A 17,894-nucleotide genomic window follows, 5' to 3' on the forward strand; every position below is an offset into this window, starting at 1 on the left:
TATAAAATTTTATCTTTTCAACTCATCAAATAAAGGAGTTACCTTTGATTATGTTATCTTACTTTAAAAAACCTATTTACACTCCCAAAATTACACAGGAAGTATTAAAAAATTAAGATAAAAAAATATTATTTAATATCTTTATTTTTAATAAAATTAATTATATAATTTTTTTTTATTTTAAAAAATATATTAATTTATTTTTATATTTTTTTATTTCATTTACTTTTTAATTTTTTTATATATTTTAAGTGTTAATTTTAATTTCATTCGGTTACTGTAATTTAAAAATTTTAATTATATTACTATTTTATTTTCTAAACTTTAGATTATTTAGTTTACGTGATGATAATATAATAATTAAATAATATATTTTTAAAATAAAAATTAAATAATTAATTTTATTAAATATAGGTTTAAATTGTAATTTTTTTTATTAAAAATATTGATTTCTTTTGGAAATGATCCGATTGGAGGGGCCATTTCACTCGGCCCACTATTCTAGCTTCTGTATTATGGCTTCATTTCTAGCCCAGTTTTTCCATTTATATTTGATAGGCGGCTCATGACAGCTAGGAGATAACCCGCGTTGACTTCATAGCCGAGCCGAGCCGAGCCGTAAAACTGGTATGGGGAATAGGGCGCTTGAAGAGAAACCGTGGGCTCTGTGCAACCAATTATGAGGAACATTGGTTGACACATATGCCCCTGATTCCTCCCTCAAATTACACGATCACCCATGTTTTGTCCATATTAGCTTCACTTCTCATCTTTCACTATTCCCTAGCATCTCACTAGTTTTTACTTAACCAAGATATTATCAACTTATTAATAATACTTTTGTTTCTTTTGTTTTCTTTTTTTAAATATTTTTTAAATATTATTTAAATATTTAGCTAATTTAAATTATACTAAAAACAATATCATTATATTTTCTCAATAAAAATAATTTTAAAATTTAAATTCATAACTTTCCATGTAAAAATAATTTTTTTGTTGTATTCAACAAACCCTATCTTAGTAATTTCTCAAAATTTGGAAACTCCCATAATTAAAGAGGAGGGCATTTTGGTAAGCACGAACCAGTCACGACAGAAGAGAACAGAAACAAGACAAACAGCCCCCTGGGCCACAAGGCCTACTGGCCTAGAAAAAACATCTTGGATCAACAGCTCTTTGTACGGATATAACATGGGACCCACTGACTTTATCCACGTCATCGTAGATTACAAAAATAAAATTAATATTAATTAAGGTAGAGATGGTGCTTAAAGAAAAAGGATTTTCACATGCAAACACGTCACTGACACACATTTGTCAGTAAAGTTTTTATTATTTTTTAAAATTCTTTTTTTATTAGAAATATTGCAGAAAAAAGAAAAAAGAGTCAGAACAGACAGCTGCTCATGTGGGTCCCAGACTTTCCTTTTTTAAAAAATAAATAAATAAATAAAGTAAGGCACGCTGGCACGCGAGGGCCTTACTAGGACCTCACGTGCCTCCACGTGACTTATTTTCTCGAGGATCATCAATCTGCTTTTATTATTTGGAGGAGGCCTTCCCCATCACGTGATCCTATTGCCATTTAATTGTATTTTACAAGTGCTAACCATAAATATTTCTTATTCACAAAGTATTGGGCTTTAGAAAAAGATTTGTTGGGTTTCCTCGCACAAATTTACAAAATCTTCTTCCCTAAGTCCATAAACTCTTGGGCGTTGATCATTCTACTTACAAGGTGCAATATTTACTCAATTTTGGCCCAAATATGATGACTAAATTACTACTACGAACCCAATTGTTTTGCTTGGTTTTGGGCTATATCATAACATAAACAAGCCCAATGGCTCAACCCCATGTATTGTTTACCCTTAACAATGTAATTTTCAAATTTATTGTTAACCTTGGGCTGCCAAACTGCGTTTCTCCAGCAGCTCAAATAATGCAAAAACTGAAAAAGACTAATAAAAAAAAAAAGCATTAATACAATGCTGAGAAAACGACAATGGAAATTTGGAACCATCACATCTTACCAAGCACCTTCAAATTCACTCAGGTTATATGCTACCCAAATTTAATGGGTCTCTCATTTTTCTTTTTAAATTAGAATGAAGCCTTATATATTATTAAAATTATAAAGTAAGCCAAGTTCTCCCCAAAATTACCACATGACACTATCTAAAAAGAACAAGCTTACTAATTAATGTTATTATATTAATTTTTCAATTAAAATTATTTGATAATTGAATAAAATTTATTTTAAATTTTTCTTTACATCTTATCTATAAACAGCAAGTATTATGTGCTATTTGAAAATGATCAAATTTTCTTCTATCATCCAATACTTCAAAATTTATTTATATTTCTACTGACTTTTAATTTACTATAATATTAAAAAGCAATCATTAAATCTAAAATAAAAAAATTAAGTAGCACCAACTATTTTAAAAAAAATATATATATAGTAATAATAGCAAGCAAATGTAACTATTATATATATATATGAAAATAGCTTTGCATATTTTTCTTGTTATTTTTATTTTTTTATTTCACTTTTTATTTTTATGAGTAATAATATATTTTAATTACATATATTAATTAAATTATTTTTTCAGAGAAAATACATTGTAAAAGTGATAAAAGATGTAATTTTATTAAAAAATTTAAATTAGATATATAAATATTAAAAATAAAGTATTAAATGAGAATATTATAATTATATGCTATAAATTTTAAAAATTAAATTAAAAATATTAAAAATGATTTTAACAAAAAGTAAATTATTAAAATTTAAATTAAATGCAAAAATTAACTTTTATTAAATTTATGATTATATATATATATGTATTGAATTCAACTTGGACGAAGTCCAGGCAATATCCTTCGTTTGGGAAGGTCTCAAGACCTCCTTATATTTTATTATTGAAGCGACAAACACATGTCAACTTGGGCTTAGGGGAACCAAAGTCTGCAGAAATCTTTAGTCTTGCAACCCTATGAACAGGGACTTGAAATTGCCGCTAGATTAGAAGACTTGACCCTGTAATTTCTTTGACTTTTAAAAAAAAAGAAAATGACAAAATAAAATTATATTTAAGAAAACAAAAATCGAATTTTCAGTTTTATTATTATTATTATTGTTGAGGAAAGAGAGGGAGAGGGATGGAGTCAAAGTGGCCGGCGGCGTCTTCGTCGTCGTCGTCGTCTACTGAGATTACGTGTATGACATATTATTATTAATTGAGGATTCATGAATCTCGTAGTCCATCTTTAGGAGAAAAAATAAAAATAATAATTGATAATACAGTAATCAATAATAATTTTTTCTTAAAAAAAAAAAATCAATGTCATGAAAATCAATTTATGATTCACGGTAATTATTTATTAAAGCTTTTTTTTTTCATGAAATTATAAATTTTTTTTTATCCAACATGGAATTATAAATTTTAATATTATTTAAATAATTAAGATATATTAGAAAAAGTAATAAAATTTTCAGCGAATTTTATAAAATTTGTATTTTTGATTTATTTATTTTATTTCCAAATCTTGGTATTATGACATTAAAAGTCATGTGCCACTGCAATGAAAATTTAGGAAGAAATGAGTAATTTAAGTTGATTAGGATTCAAAGTTAAAAAATTGAAACCCTAATAAAAGAAAAAAAAATCGCAAATTCACATATAATATCAGTGATATTATTCAACTTAAATGAATTAAATCTTAATTTTAAATTAATTAAAATCGATTATGTGAATTTATTTTCATCATAGATGTTAATATACAATAATATTATTTGACAATGATTAAAAAATAATTAATATTATAATAACTGCAGATTAATAAAAAATGAAAATGTTCATTCAATAAAGGTAATGGGATTACAGACAGATAAATATAAAATAAGTTCATGTTTAATATGAGGTAATTAAAATTTTAATTTAATTATGATTATATTACATATTTAATATCTTATTTAGTAATTAAAAAATTTTGATATAATAAAATATCAAATATATAATATAATCATTTATATTTAAAGTAATATAATAATTATTGCATAAAAAAAATATAATTATAATTATTTATTTTATTTATTGTCAGCACTAACATCACTACAGTTATCCACCAATTATTATTATTACTACCACTGTCCTTACTTTTATCTTTGTCACCACCACCACTATCACCATCATTGTTATTCCTATCATTCTCGATTGATGACTGCTATCACCACTTAGCTATTGCCACCTCTACCATTACTTAGCTACTACAATCACCATCACTTTTACTTAATTGCTACTACCACTCAACTATATGTAATCGTTATTACTTATTATTAACACTATAAATAAATTAAATATTAAAAAATTATTATTTACATTACACAACTTATATTTTTATTTTACAAACAAACATAAAAATACAATAAAAATTACATTATATTATAATTTTAATTGCATTATATAATTAATTATATTACATTACATTATGCTCTATCAAGCCTAAGTTTAAAGAACAATTCAAAAAATAAATATAAAAGTCACATATATATTAGAATCTCATAAAAGAAATAAATTTTCATATACTATCACCCTTTTAGCAGTTTCTCATAATAAATGTAATTGCCCTATGATGTGCATTATCCTTCGTTATTTATATATTTTTAAATGAAAATATAATTAAAATAACAAAATTTAAGGTGTAATATTATATTATATATAAGAAATTTAAACATTTTAAAGAAACTTGTAATAAATGAATTTTAAATGCTTATAAAAAATAAGTGATTTAAAAAAAAATTTTAAATTATAGCTAAATTTTTTTTATTCCTTATCTTTTACCAGTCAAACTCTATATATACAACTTGTTTTCAAGACTGAAATTCTTTGACTTTCATATCGTCTAATTTAAGTACAAACTTTAAATCATTGAAGACTCAATCATTTAATTTCGCATTGTTGGATGAATAAATTAAAATAAATAAATAAAAGACTTGGTCTAGTTTTGATGTTGGATTGTAAGAAGGTTTCAAGTTTAAATTCTTAAAAAATTAAAAACCTTATTCAACAACAACAGTGTGATGTCATAAATGCTACGCAATGTCAACATGTCATGCCTATTTGTAAATACCTTATGAATATATATGTCATATCTTCATTCTTACATAAAAATTCATAAATAAATATATTATATTTTTTTCATATATTGCTAATTTTAAAAAATATAAGAATATTATTCAACATTATTAATCCAGTTGATAAGGATTAGAACTATCTTTCCTTATTAATCAAAATTTGATATTGCTTAAAAGTATTCTAAAATTATTTATCATAAATGCATCAAGTCGATACGATAAAGTGTGCCTTAAAATCGCTTGAATAATAAAATTAATATAAATATACGAAAGTTGACTAAAGATATTCTACCTTTAAGCAAAAAAAAGGTATATTATTACTATTGATAAATTAATTTAATAAAAATAAAATTATAAATATACTTAATTAATAGCCGGTTCAACTATGAACTGAACAGATATTAACTGGGACCTTAAATCAACTTTAATTCAAGATTAAGCGATTGATTATAAGTCTCTTATTTGAATCAGAATTAATACCGACTCAAAATTAATATTGAGATTTTTAATTACCTTGGTTGGGAATAAGATTTAGAGCTTAAAAATGTATTTATTGTAATAATAATATTAACAAATTATTACCATAAATTGCCTCCCATTTTGAAGTGGGAAAACAAAGAGAAGAAGAGGAGGAGAAGGTGTTGTTTAGAGTGCAGACAACCCCACAAACCAGAGAATGAAAGCAAACATGTCCAGAAGCTAAACGATTAGTTTTGACCATTAGATTCAGGTTGGATGCCAACCTGAAAAATTCCAAATAAATTATTTACCCTAAAAAATTCTCACTAACTACAAAAATATTAATTTCTCTAACAGCCAATCATAATAATAATAATAATAAAATGCTCTCTAACACAAGATTCCTACTGCAACCGCCACTACAAGATTCTCAAGAACAGACACAACTGTTGTGGAGATTACCCAGACAATTTTCTATTTATTACTGGCTGGCCAGGCCTTCTCAGTCTTCAGATATTGGACTTTGAGGTGAGGTGGGCCTCGCTATTCAAATCATTGAGTGCACAAAACCCAAAAAAATTAAAATTAATAAAAAAAAGGGGAAAATTTGCCCTTATGTGTTGGCATTATTAGGTAAAAACTTTCTCTTTGTTGCTCATTTATTTTTATTAATCAATTGAATATATAAACAAATTAGAAATCCAGGAAGGTAGCACGCTACTGACCAACTTCTCGCTTTTGCTTTCATCACTCACCGTTGAATGGCCCCCACCTTCAGATTCGCAGGGCAAGGATTGATATTGGATCCCTTGATCACGACCCTTTATTTCACATTGGATTTTTGGATTGAACATGTCAAATTCTGAAATTTGGTCCCCCACAGCTCACGCATAAAGAAAAAGAGGTGGAAAAGTATTAGCAAGTGATAATGTTGTTTCCAATATTTTAAAGAGCCTCTAATTACCATGTAAATGTCAATATTTTAAAAATTACAGGAATAAAAAAATATATATAGAAAAGGGAAGAATGTTGCTTTGAAGGCCAATGGAAATGGAATAGAAGAAAGGCAAAGAAAAGTGATATATTTGTCAAACGAGGTTAGCTAAGCTGCCCAGTGCCTGTGTTTCCTACTTTGCCTTTGCTCTTACGCCTTCCATTTTCATTGGTGCGATTATGTGCAGGTGACCCTTCCTGTCTACTCCACACCAAACGTTTTTCTTAAGCACCTCATTTTATTTTTATATATAAAATTCACTTTCCCACAATCCAAATTTTTATTTTATTTTTAATTATTTTACTTTTAAATTTTAAAAGATTTCACAGTATTTAATGCAAATTATTTAATAATATTCTTCACAATATTAGATTTTTTTTTTGTCTTTCTTGTTTTGAAATAGAAATTTAATTATTAAATTAATAATAATGAGAGGGGACTTTCGTTTGCATGTTCCTGTGTAATGCTTCTATCAGATTGGAGTAATTGTCTAGGTTGGTATCTTTTCAATTTAAAAAACAACAGAAAAATAAAGGAGAAAATTCCATTCTTGAAACTTAAGTTTTCCCAATTAATTCCATACATTATCCAAGCTTTTTTCTTTTTTTAAATTCCTATGAGTCAACCACAAGCGTTAAATATTAATATAAATTCTGTGTCAGTTTGTTACTATGATGTATATTGAGATTCAGAATTTTATATATCCATATTTTAAATATATAATAAATTACGTTTAAATAATTTTTTTTAGTTACCCATTATTACTATAATTTTAATAATGACATAATGCTAAGTATGGTTTTCACCATAACAAATTACACTATTTATTGTAAATATTAACAAATATGGATAATCAACTCATAACAACCATAATAACTATTGATTAAGACATACCACATATATATATATATATATATATAAAACATAATTTTAATATTATATTGTTTTTTCATAACCACAAATAATTGACAATTTTTTTTCCCTTAAAAGGTAAAACCCAGTTAAAATATATTCAACATTGAAAATAAAATAGAAATATATATTAAATGTGATTACAAATTTGAAGAATAAGAAAACATATAATTTGGGCATGAGAATGAAAAAAATATGAATCACACTAATAGTAATCACTTTGCAAACTGTCATTTAAACTTATTTTCAATTGATTTTACTTTATACTTTTAAAGATAATTTTAATATTATTAATCTAAAATTTATTAATCATTTAGAATTATTTTTAAGTTATTATATCAATGCCCCTCTTAGAGGGATTTGAAATATTTTATTTAGAATATAAAAAAAGTTAAATGTAGAAAAAATATTTTTTTTTTTATAAAATTTTAATTTTTTACATATGAATAGATTTTTTTTCTTCATAGCTAGTAGTGGTATGCAAATAAATAGTATTGGCTTGTGTCAGTCATCCCATGTGTATGAGGTAACTAGCAGCAGTTAGTTGTAGTTGCATGTCTACCAACTTATATCCATATTTAAAATTAAAATCAAATTAAAAAAAAATATAACATTCCTGTGAAGACAGGTCAATCTACTTGTACATGTTCAATTGGGACATTTCTTGTAATTAAGGGGCTTATCTTTCTGTCCTTAAGACCGTTAGCTTGGGGTTGGGATCGTTCCCTCATACCTGCCCCATAAGAGCTTGGGGTTGGGATATAAAAAAAAAGTCTTTTTATTCTCGTTTTATATAAATTAGAGTTAAAATAAAAATAAAAAAATTAATTAAATTTAAAGCGGAATAAATTAGGTTCGGATTAATAGGCACACAAAGATAATAAAAAAATAAAGAAAAGAAACCATAAATAACTAATAATAGAGTGATAGTAATTGGAAATTTTAGTGTTGCACAAAATCAAAATGTCTTAAACTGGAATGGGAAATTTTGAAATCTCTTTTAGGTTTCAAATTTTTCAAAGGCAATATTTTATTCAGTACTAACAAAGTTGAAAGCCCACCAGTATACTTTCTTCAGCTGTTTTGGCAGAGGGTCATTTCATTCCCAGCTTTAATAAATAAATAAATAATTAATTTTTTTAATTATATTTTAATTAAATTAATTTTTGAAAAAACTACCCACTTGGTCATATGGACTGGCCCTGAATTTATAATTTATGTTTTTGGTGAATAAAGAGAGAGAGAGAGAGCTAAGCTGGCTTGGCACTTTTACAAACTTTTGTAAAGCCAGCCAGCCTTGTTTATAAGCACTAGCCACAGGAAAAGAAAGAAAAAGGGGCAACTATCATACCCATCAAAGAAAAAGCAGAGAGAGAGAGAGAGAGAGAGAGAAGGGAAGAAAAGAAACAGAGAAAGAAAGATAATAAAGAGAGGAATTCAAGGCAGGAGAAGGGTTTCTGTGAAGCTTGAGCCTTGAGCGATGATGCCGAAAATGGAGCAACCACAGCAACAGAACCAGTTAGTAGTGCAAAACTCAGGCAGCCTTAGCTTTAGCAGCCAAATGTCTAAAGAAGATGAAGAGATGTCAAGGTCTGCCCTTTCCGCCTTTAGAGCTAAAGAAGAAGAGATTGAGAAGAAGAAACTGGAGGTTAAAGAGAAAGTACAAGCTCAGTTGGGTCGTGTTGAGGAAGAGACCAAACGTTTGGCCATGATTCGTGAGGTATGTTTGCTGGATTTTGTGCGTTTTTACTGGAAAAACTTTTTCTTGGTTTTAAGCTTTTTTAAGCTGATGAAGTTTTGTTAGATTTATTTTGCCCCAAATTTCTGATTTTGGGAAAATTTTGAATTTGTATCCTTTTCTTTTTGGCCTGTTTACACTGTCCAAAATTCCTGATCTGAACATAACAGGACATGAATTTTAAGCATAGAAGTTATTAAACAAGGAAGTTCAAGTTCAACCTAAAATATTTAAACAAAATATATATTTTTTAATTTAAATAAACAGAAGAAATGATAGTTATAAATGTTTTCCCCAAAAATTAAGGCCAGTTCCTGTCAGATTTGTAAGTTAATTTCGGGTTTTATGTATATTTGCACCAGGAAAATCAAACAATTTTGATATTAAATGTTTTGTAATTTGTGGCTTCAAAGCTCAAAACCACATAATTGGGATGGGTTTGACCTTATAATAGTAGTTCTGGACAGGTAAGATTTGTGATGGGTAAAAACTTGACCAATTTTATCTATAACTTTCTGATTTCAAACTAAATTACAAATCTATCAGGAACTTGAAGCACTGGCAGATCCCATGAGGAAAGAGGTTGCTGTAGTTAGAAAGAAGATTGATACAGTGAACAAAGAATTGAAGCCACTAGGGCATACTGTCCAGAAGAAGGTAAAGCTCTAGACATGCCAAATCATGATATGATACCCCACGAATTTTGCCATGTCTATACATGTTAATGGGCCAAAAATGATTCATTAATATGGCAAATAGAGGCAAGGACCACTGAATTTTGTATTTATGTTTTTGTCACAGGAGAGAGAATACAAGGAAGCCCAGGAGGCTTTCAGTGAAAAGAACAAGGAGAAAGAACAGCTTATAACCAAATTGATGGAGGTATGATTAGCATCCACAAGAATATTATGTGCTTTTACCTGCTTCAATTAGCCTAGAAATAAAATTAGTATAGAATTAGTTTCATTAGAAATTCAAGCTTTGCAGTTGAACCTAGCATTGCTATTAGTACTAAAAATCAAATTTGATATTCTTTAGCTATAAAGACACTAAAATAACAAAACTTTCCCCAAATTGGTTTTTTCAGCAACATCTAAAATGGTGTTTTTTCTCTTTATTCTCTTTTTTTTCTTAACCCTGAAATTCAATGCCGAACAGAGTCTTAGTCTTTTATGTTAACCTATTGTTAAAATTTTGAACATCAGACATGTAACTGGAGGTACACAATCTGTTTTCAAGAACTAGCTAGCATAAACCATATTCATTTTATATATCATATATGTAGCCTGACTGCTTGAGAGAGGCTCTGTGATTGTATTTTTTACATGAGCTTATACTGGAACATAGGATGGGCTATTAGACTAAATTTCTTTTGAAGTGTATGCTTTGTTGTTCAAGTTTCTAACAACCTTTTTGTCTTCTAAATATGAGCAGCTGGTGAGAGAAAGTGAGAGGTTGAGGCTGAAGAAGCTGGAGGAGCTGAGCAAGAACATAGATTCCATGCACTGATTATATATAGCCTAGTGCTGATAACTTATTAGGTTTGTGTGATGTATTTAACGTAACTGCTCTATATTTATATATGGGTGTTTTTCGGTTTGTTGTATTCTATCGTTGTTTGTTTTATTAGCATTTGATGGAGTCTTTGACTGATTTAGGAAGGGTAAAATGCCCTATAAAACAGGTTTGTAACTACATGTATCTTGACTCTTCATTTTGTTCTCACTTTTTTCTCTTTTCTTCTTATGTGTTCAAATTTGTCATTGTCTCTTTCAATTTTTATTAATTGGGGTTTAAAGAAGAGTAGATTTTAACTCTTTTTTTTCTTTTGGGTATTTTTGTTTGAAATTGACATGATAAATAGAAGTCCAATGAAAATACAGCTTGTGTTGGCTTCATCATTATTTTCTCAAAACCAGACTTGCTGAACTCGACAGACACTGTAAACTTGAAAGAAAGCAAGGTACACATTACAAAATCTATTTCCCGTTGATTTCTCCAACCTTGGATTCCACTAGCTTGTGGATAAGAGATAAGAGGTGTTCTTGTAATCAATTTCTTTTATTATTAGATCAGAATTTAGGATTTTCCAATAAACCCTCTGGTAAGATTAGCCATTTTGTTCATCATAAGATCAGATTAAAAAGGCACAGTTACATTATCCAAAAGAGGGCATTAAAAAAAAGGTAAGAGTCGTTAGAGTTGGTGAGTTATGGAGTCAAAAGGTCTTTGGTAAATGACATTGCTTATAAAATGGAAGATGATTGGATACATATGTGTAACAATGCCATTCAAGCCTCCATATGTAGTGTAAAACTATCGAGGCTTGGGGCGTTGATGGAAGTTTTATATTCAGTAGCATCTCCAATTAATATATTTTAAAAAATTATTTTCTCAACAACATCTTTAATAATAATATCAAACGATAGGAACTACCGGAAGAGTGCTGCTGCTGCTGTCAGGTTCTGTGAAATGAACTAAAGAAAAATGGGTTTGTTGGCTAGGATAATTAATTAAAAAGGGATTTAAATAAAAAAAATCATAAAGCGAGTTTAAATAAAATAAATAATGTAATATATATATATATATATATATATATATATATATATATATATATATATATATAGAGAGAGAGAGAGAGAGAGAGAGAGAGAGAGAGAGAGAGGATTGTAGTTTGAAAATTGAGATCATTAGTTGTTGTGTGCACGATCAAATTAATGATACTCTGGCTATTTCAACTAAACAGATTAAGTTGACATTCGCTTCACAAGAAGACATTTTACCAAACTTTAACGTAAACTTCTGGTATATATTTTTAGGCATTATGCTGTTGTAACACCCCGAAATTTTAATTTTTATGAGCATTTTGGTATTTTAATTTTATTTAAATTTTAGAAGTTTTTTTGAGATTTTTCGGATTTTAAAAATCGGGTTCGATTTTCCGAAATTATAAACTTTGATGATTTTTAAAAATTAATTTAAAGACCACGTGGCAAAACTAAAAATATATTTGGAGTCTACGTATTTTTCTAAGTTTTCTGAAATTTTTTCGGAATTTTTGGACCTCGTTTTCGGTCCCGAGGCAGAGTAAAAATTCAAAATTTTGTATTTCGAATCGAACCGGCCGAATCGAACCGGACCGGATCGGACCGGTCGAATCGGACCGGTCTCTTCTCTTTTTCTTCCTCTTCCTCCCGCGCGCGACGCTCTCCCCTTCTCTCTCTCTTTTCTCTCTCCCGGCCGCCCTCCTGCGTCCTCCTCCTCACGGCGCCTCACCGCCTAAAACGCGCGCGCGATTCCCCCACAAGGCCGCTTCGACTTCCTCTTCCAAATCCGGCCGATCCGGCCACCGATTGGACCGGGTCTTGTGTCCAAAACCATCTACTCGGCGAGAGCTTTCCATAGACACCAAGAACGCCGAAATCCATCGAGCGGATTGTCCGATTTTAGCTCGGGAAGATTTTAGCCCATTTCGACTTTTGGGCTAGATTTCTCGAAAACCGTGAATCCCACGAGAAAACCGAGGCCACCAGCACGCTCCATTCGTCGAGAGCTTCGCAACGACATAAATTTCGAATTTTTCCGACACCGCTTTGGTGGGTCCCACGAACTTTGCGGTGTATTTTCAAGCTCTAAATGACCTTAGAAAATTCTAAAAATTTATGTACTAACCCCGTGTTATGGGCTTCGTAGGTATCCTCGATTCGCGGAAATTCGGCGATTGACGGTTCGCAAATTTCGCCGCATGCACGTTCTGGAAAAGTCTCCGAATTTGGCGAGGTTTTGGCTAGCCCCATTGTCGACGCCCCAGGCGCGTTCGAAGTCGGAATCGGCAAAGGTAAACCCAACCTTGTTTTTACGTAATTTTCTGGTGCTTAAATAGGATTAAAAATCCATAAAATATTCGTGGTAGCTTAGAAAATTACGATTCTTTTGCAATAGCTTAGTAATATTGCTAAGGACCGCGGGCAAAGTTTTATAATTTTTAGAGCTTGTTTGGGCAGTTTTGCAAAGATGATCAATAATAAGGACTAAATTGAAATTTTGCGTATTGTGATGGATGATCGATTTGATGGGCGGGAGGGGCTGTGTGATATGATTGAACTGTTGATATATGGATTGTGAGTATAGAAGTGTGTTTTGAACCCTTTTGCAGGTTGGGTAGGTCCTAGGTATAGGGGAGACTCTGCCGGATTTTCGGCACGACTTAGGACGTACTTGATATTTTTCTTTGTTTGTATTGAGTCAAATTTATTAAATAGATGTAATGTAATTGTCAGGTGAGCCGATGACCTTCTTCCTTCGCCACCGCCACACAGTAATTTGTCGTCAAGTCTGTGAGTAAAATATTAATTTTAACTGTAATTTCGATATTATTATATGTTCAGCATGCCCATGCATCACTTATATGCATATATTTATGTAGTTAAACTCTAGGCACGAATTATGTTGCATTGATAACTGTTAATGTGCCATGAGTGTTGTTGTGGTAATTTGGAGCAGTGTGCGTGCGTTGGCGTGCGTGTGATGTGGTGTGGACTATGGATAGGACGGGTAGACACGGCTTGAGTTCTTCGCTGGGACCCGGTCCTTCGGGGTAGACACGGCTTGAGTTCTTCGCTGGGACCCCGATTTGGTATTTAAGTGGAAGTCCGAGCTGAGTTCTTCGCTGGCACCATGTTGGATTTAAGAGAGCTGTATAGGGGATCAGCTCCCATATATTATGATTGATGTTACAGGGTGCGTGAGTGCTCCAAATTACCTTTTTGATGCTATGATGTGAATATGATGTTGATGTTGCATTTCACTCTACAGGTTGCATTAGTTCAGATAGTTATAGAGATTATAGTTAAGATTGATATTTTACTCTCTGAGTCGAACGCTCACTCCTGTTCAAAAATTTTTACAGGCCACAGGAGGATATTTTGTTCTGGGTTAACCTGCTTTTCTCCTTCGCAGGTGTTTATCAATAATTGTGTAATTTTATTTACTCCTAGAATTTCCGCATGTGTTAGCAGTAATTATTTGAATTTGGTCTGTAATATTATATTCATGTTGGACCTGTAAACTTAATATTTTAAGTCTGTTTTGATGGATTGGATGAGGGAGCTGAGCTCCCATTTATTATTATGTTGATGAGTATGTGGAGGGTGAGCTGAGCTCCCCAATTGAGTATTTATTGTGTTTACAGGTCGGGTGAGTCAAAAACTCCCCGTTGGAAAGTCCATTTTATGGCCGGACTCTGTCCGTTTGTTTTCTTGAAATTGGGCCCAAATGGGCCTTAGAGTTGGGTTAATGAATAGTTAAGGCTTACTACGGGCCTCGGGGCTTTAGGTGGCCTGTGTCCTAGTCTTGGAGTCCGGCCCATAGGTTGGGTCGTGACAAATGTGGTATCAGAGCTTAGGCTCCAGATTCTTAGGGAATGTTGTCTAAAGTATTGGGAAAAGTCAAATAGGAGTCACATGCGAAAATATAGGGTCCACATTCGTCTTGCATTGTCATCTTTGCTTCTAGTTTCTGCTCCATATGTTATGTATAAATATGAGTCTATAGAGCTGTGTAATGTGCAGTTTTGAATTTTGTGGGCTAATCTTGAATTTCGTGAAAATGCGTAGAAGGTGAGAGCCGCCATCGCACTGTAACTGGATGTGCCCGACGAAGTGACGGCACAGGATGAGGCGCCTACCCCGAGGAGGCGGGGTAGGAGGCCTAGAGCAGCTCAAGTAGAGGAGCAACACCCCGATCAGATCGATCCTTTATGGCACAGGGTCCCATGGACCCCATGGCAGCTACTCTAGCTGGTCTGCAGAGAACCATCGACATGATGGCGCAGTATATGGTCCATCCTCCACAGCAGCAGCAGTCCACCGCACCACGAGAGGAATCTTACAAGCAGATCATAAACTTCAAGAAGTTGGTGCCCGGTACTTATGATGTGTCAGACGACGCATATCGGTTTTTAGATTCCTGCAGACAGGCAGGAACAGAATTACAGTTGACTGATAGAAGATTGGTAGAGTGTATGCAGCATGTCATGGGGCCCATGCCTAGGCAATGGATGAATGACTACGTGTTACCCCGGATGGAGGGTTTGACATGTGCTCGGGCCAGGAACTTTTTATCAATCGGTTTGTGCCGAAAGCTTCAGAGATCGTAAGCGGTGGGCCTTTGAGGCCTTAAGACAGAATGGCAGGTCTGTAGATGAATATGCTACAGAATTTCTGGAATTGAGCAGATATGCCCCTGCAGCAGTAGCTACAGAAAAGATGAAGGTGAAAAGATTCCTAAAGGGGCTTGACAGGAGGTATGCGAACCTGGCCATGATGTCTGATCAGTCTTTTGATGTGGTAGTGGATCGAGCCAGACAGATTGAGATTAGCTATCCGTGGATGACAAATGGAAGAGCAAAGAACAACAGACCCGATGGTTCTTCATGTGTTCCCCACAGGTGTACTATGGATAGAGGTGGCCAAACTACTTACAGAGCAAGAAGCAGAAAGAAGAGGAGTGGTTTTAGACACAAATCCCGAGGGTTCGCACTGTGGTACGGATCCAGCGAAGTGGTAGCTCAGGCAAGGCGCCTGCTCGTTCAGATCCTCTTTGGCACCGTGCACAAAGTGTGGAAGAGGACATTCAGACCTTGTTTGATGGGGTCGAGAGTATGCTTGGTGTGGCCAACCGGCCACTTTGCTAGAGATCGCCTGCTTTTGATGAGCCACAGATGGGGTCACAGGGTTACATTGCAAATGTTCCTCGACAAGCAGTATCCGGTGCTTCCAACATGGTAGGCGATCGATTCAACAGGCCGAGGACAAGGGGGACGTGGATTTGGAGGCGGTCGGGAGGTAGAAGTCGATCGTGGTTCTGCCACTCAGGGTAGGGGTCAAGCACGGGTTTTCACCCTGACCCACCAGGATGCTCAAGCTTCAAATGCAGTTGTGGCAGGTATTCTTCTGGTCTGTTCTTATGAGGCTCGTGTTTTGATAGATCCGGGTGCTACGCACTCATTTGTCTCCCCTGTGTTTGCCATGAGGTTGGGTAGAAACCCTACAACTTTAGAATGCCCTTTGTCAGTAGCTACCCCACTTAGCGACAACATAGAGGTAGATATGGTTTTTCCGGGTAGCCCAGTGGTAGTGGATGGAAAGATCCTCCCAGCAGACTTGGTTCCTCTACCAGTAATGGATTTCGATGTAATCCTGGGGATGGATTGGTTGGCAACTCATTATGCCACCTTAGACTGCAGGAACAAAAAGGTGTATTTCCACATACCTGGTGTGGAAGAGTTTAGCTTTGATGGTGACAGGAGCGTAGCTCCATATAACTTAGTGTCAGCAATTAGTGCTAGAAAAATGTTGAGGCGTGGATGCCAAGGGTATTTGGCATTGGTGAGAGATACATCTGTAGAAGGTGTCAGCATGGAAAATGTTCCTGTTGTCAGAGAATTCATGGATGTCTTCCCTGAGGAGCTTCCAGGGTTGCCACCAGGAAGGGAAATAGAGTTTTGCATTGATGTTGTGCCGGGTACAAACCCCATATCGATGCCACCTTACAGAATGGCACCAGCAGAATTGAAAGAGCTGAAGGAGCAACTACAGGAGCTTTTGGACAAGGGTTTTATACGTCCGAGCACTTCACCTTGGGGCGCTCCTGTTCTATTTGTGAGAAAGAAGGATGGGTCATTGAGGTTGTGTATCGACTACAGACAGCTGAACAAGGTGACAGTGAAGAACAAGTATCTACTTCCTCGGATCGATGATTTGTTTGATCAGCTCCAAGGAGCTAGATTCTTTTCCAAGATAGACCTGCGATCAGGCTACCATCAGTTGAGAATCAGGAATGAGGACGTGTCCAAAACGGCTTTCAGGACAAGATATGGTCATTATGAGTTCTTGGTGATGTCTTTTGGACTCACTAATGCACCACCAGCCTTCATGGACTTGATGAACAGGGTGTTCAAGCCATTTTTGGACCGTTTTGTCATCGTATTCATAGATGACATTCTGGTATACTCTCGGACCGAGGAAGAACACGTATGGCACTTAAGGATGGTGTTGCAGACGTTGAGGGAGCACCAGCTATATGCCAAATTTTCAAAATGTGAATTTTGGCTAGAAAGCATCTCATTCTTGGGACACGTGGTTTCTAGTGACGGCATTCAAGTGGATCCCAAGAAAATTGAAGTCAGAATCGATTGGCTTAGGCCTACAACAGTCACTGAGGTGCGAAGTTTTCTGGGTTTAGCTGGCTACTATAGGCGTTTTGTACAAGATTTCTCCAGGATAGCGGCTCCCTTAACTAAGTTGACCAGGAAGAATGTTCCATTCATTTGGACAGATGACTGTGAGGTGAGTTTCCAGAAGCTTAAGGAGTGTCTAACCACTGCCCCTGTGTTGACACTACCTGTGAGTGGTGAAGGATACACCGTGTATTGTGACGCCTCGAGTTGGCCTAGGGTGTGTTTTGATGCGTAATGGAAAGGTAGTGGCTTATGCTTCAAGGCAAGAAGAGGCATGAGCGTAACTACCCCACCCATGATTTGGAAATGGCGGCTGTAATCTTTGCACTAAAAATCTGGAGACACTACCTGTATGGCGAAGTGTGCGAGATATACACCGACCACAAGAGTTTAAAGTACATCTTCCAACAGAGGG

General features: G+C 33.5%; 1 protein-coding gene and 1 long non-coding RNA gene across 3 annotated transcripts; both read left to right on the top strand.

Moving 5' to 3' along the window:
* Positions 1 to 8,771: 8,771 nt before the first annotated feature.
* Positions 8,772 to 10,986, top strand: LOC110646108 (uncharacterized). The gene is made up of 4 exons (XM_021799445.2): positions 8,772 to 9,222; positions 9,787 to 9,897; positions 10,042 to 10,122; positions 10,675 to 10,986. The coding sequence occupies exons 1-4, from the start codon at positions 8,983 to 8,985 to the stop codon at positions 10,747 to 10,749; spliced, it is 507 nt and encodes a 168-aa protein (XP_021655137.2). The 5' UTR covers positions 8,772 to 8,982; the 3' UTR covers positions 10,750 to 10,986.
* Positions 10,987 to 13,532: 2,546 nt separating this feature from the next.
* LOC131179979 (uncharacterized) lies at positions 13,533 to 14,370 on the top strand. Of its 2 annotated transcripts, none has more exons than XR_009148990.1 (2): positions 13,533 to 13,577; positions 14,150 to 14,370. It is a non-coding gene; the product is annotated as an uncharacterized LOC131179979 (long non-coding RNA). The 2 variants fall into 2 exon arrangements; XR_009148989.1 differs by lacking the exon at positions 13,533 to 13,577 and adding an exon at positions 13,587 to 13,980.
* The last annotated feature ends 3,524 nt before the right edge of the window (positions 14,371 to 17,894 follow it).

The sequence above is a fragment of the Hevea brasiliensis genome, chromosome 5, assembly GCF_030052815.1.
Source record: "Hevea brasiliensis isolate MT/VB/25A 57/8 chromosome 5, ASM3005281v1, whole genome shotgun sequence".
NCBI classification, from domain to species: domain Eukaryota; kingdom Viridiplantae; phylum Streptophyta; class Magnoliopsida; order Malpighiales; family Euphorbiaceae; genus Hevea; species Hevea brasiliensis.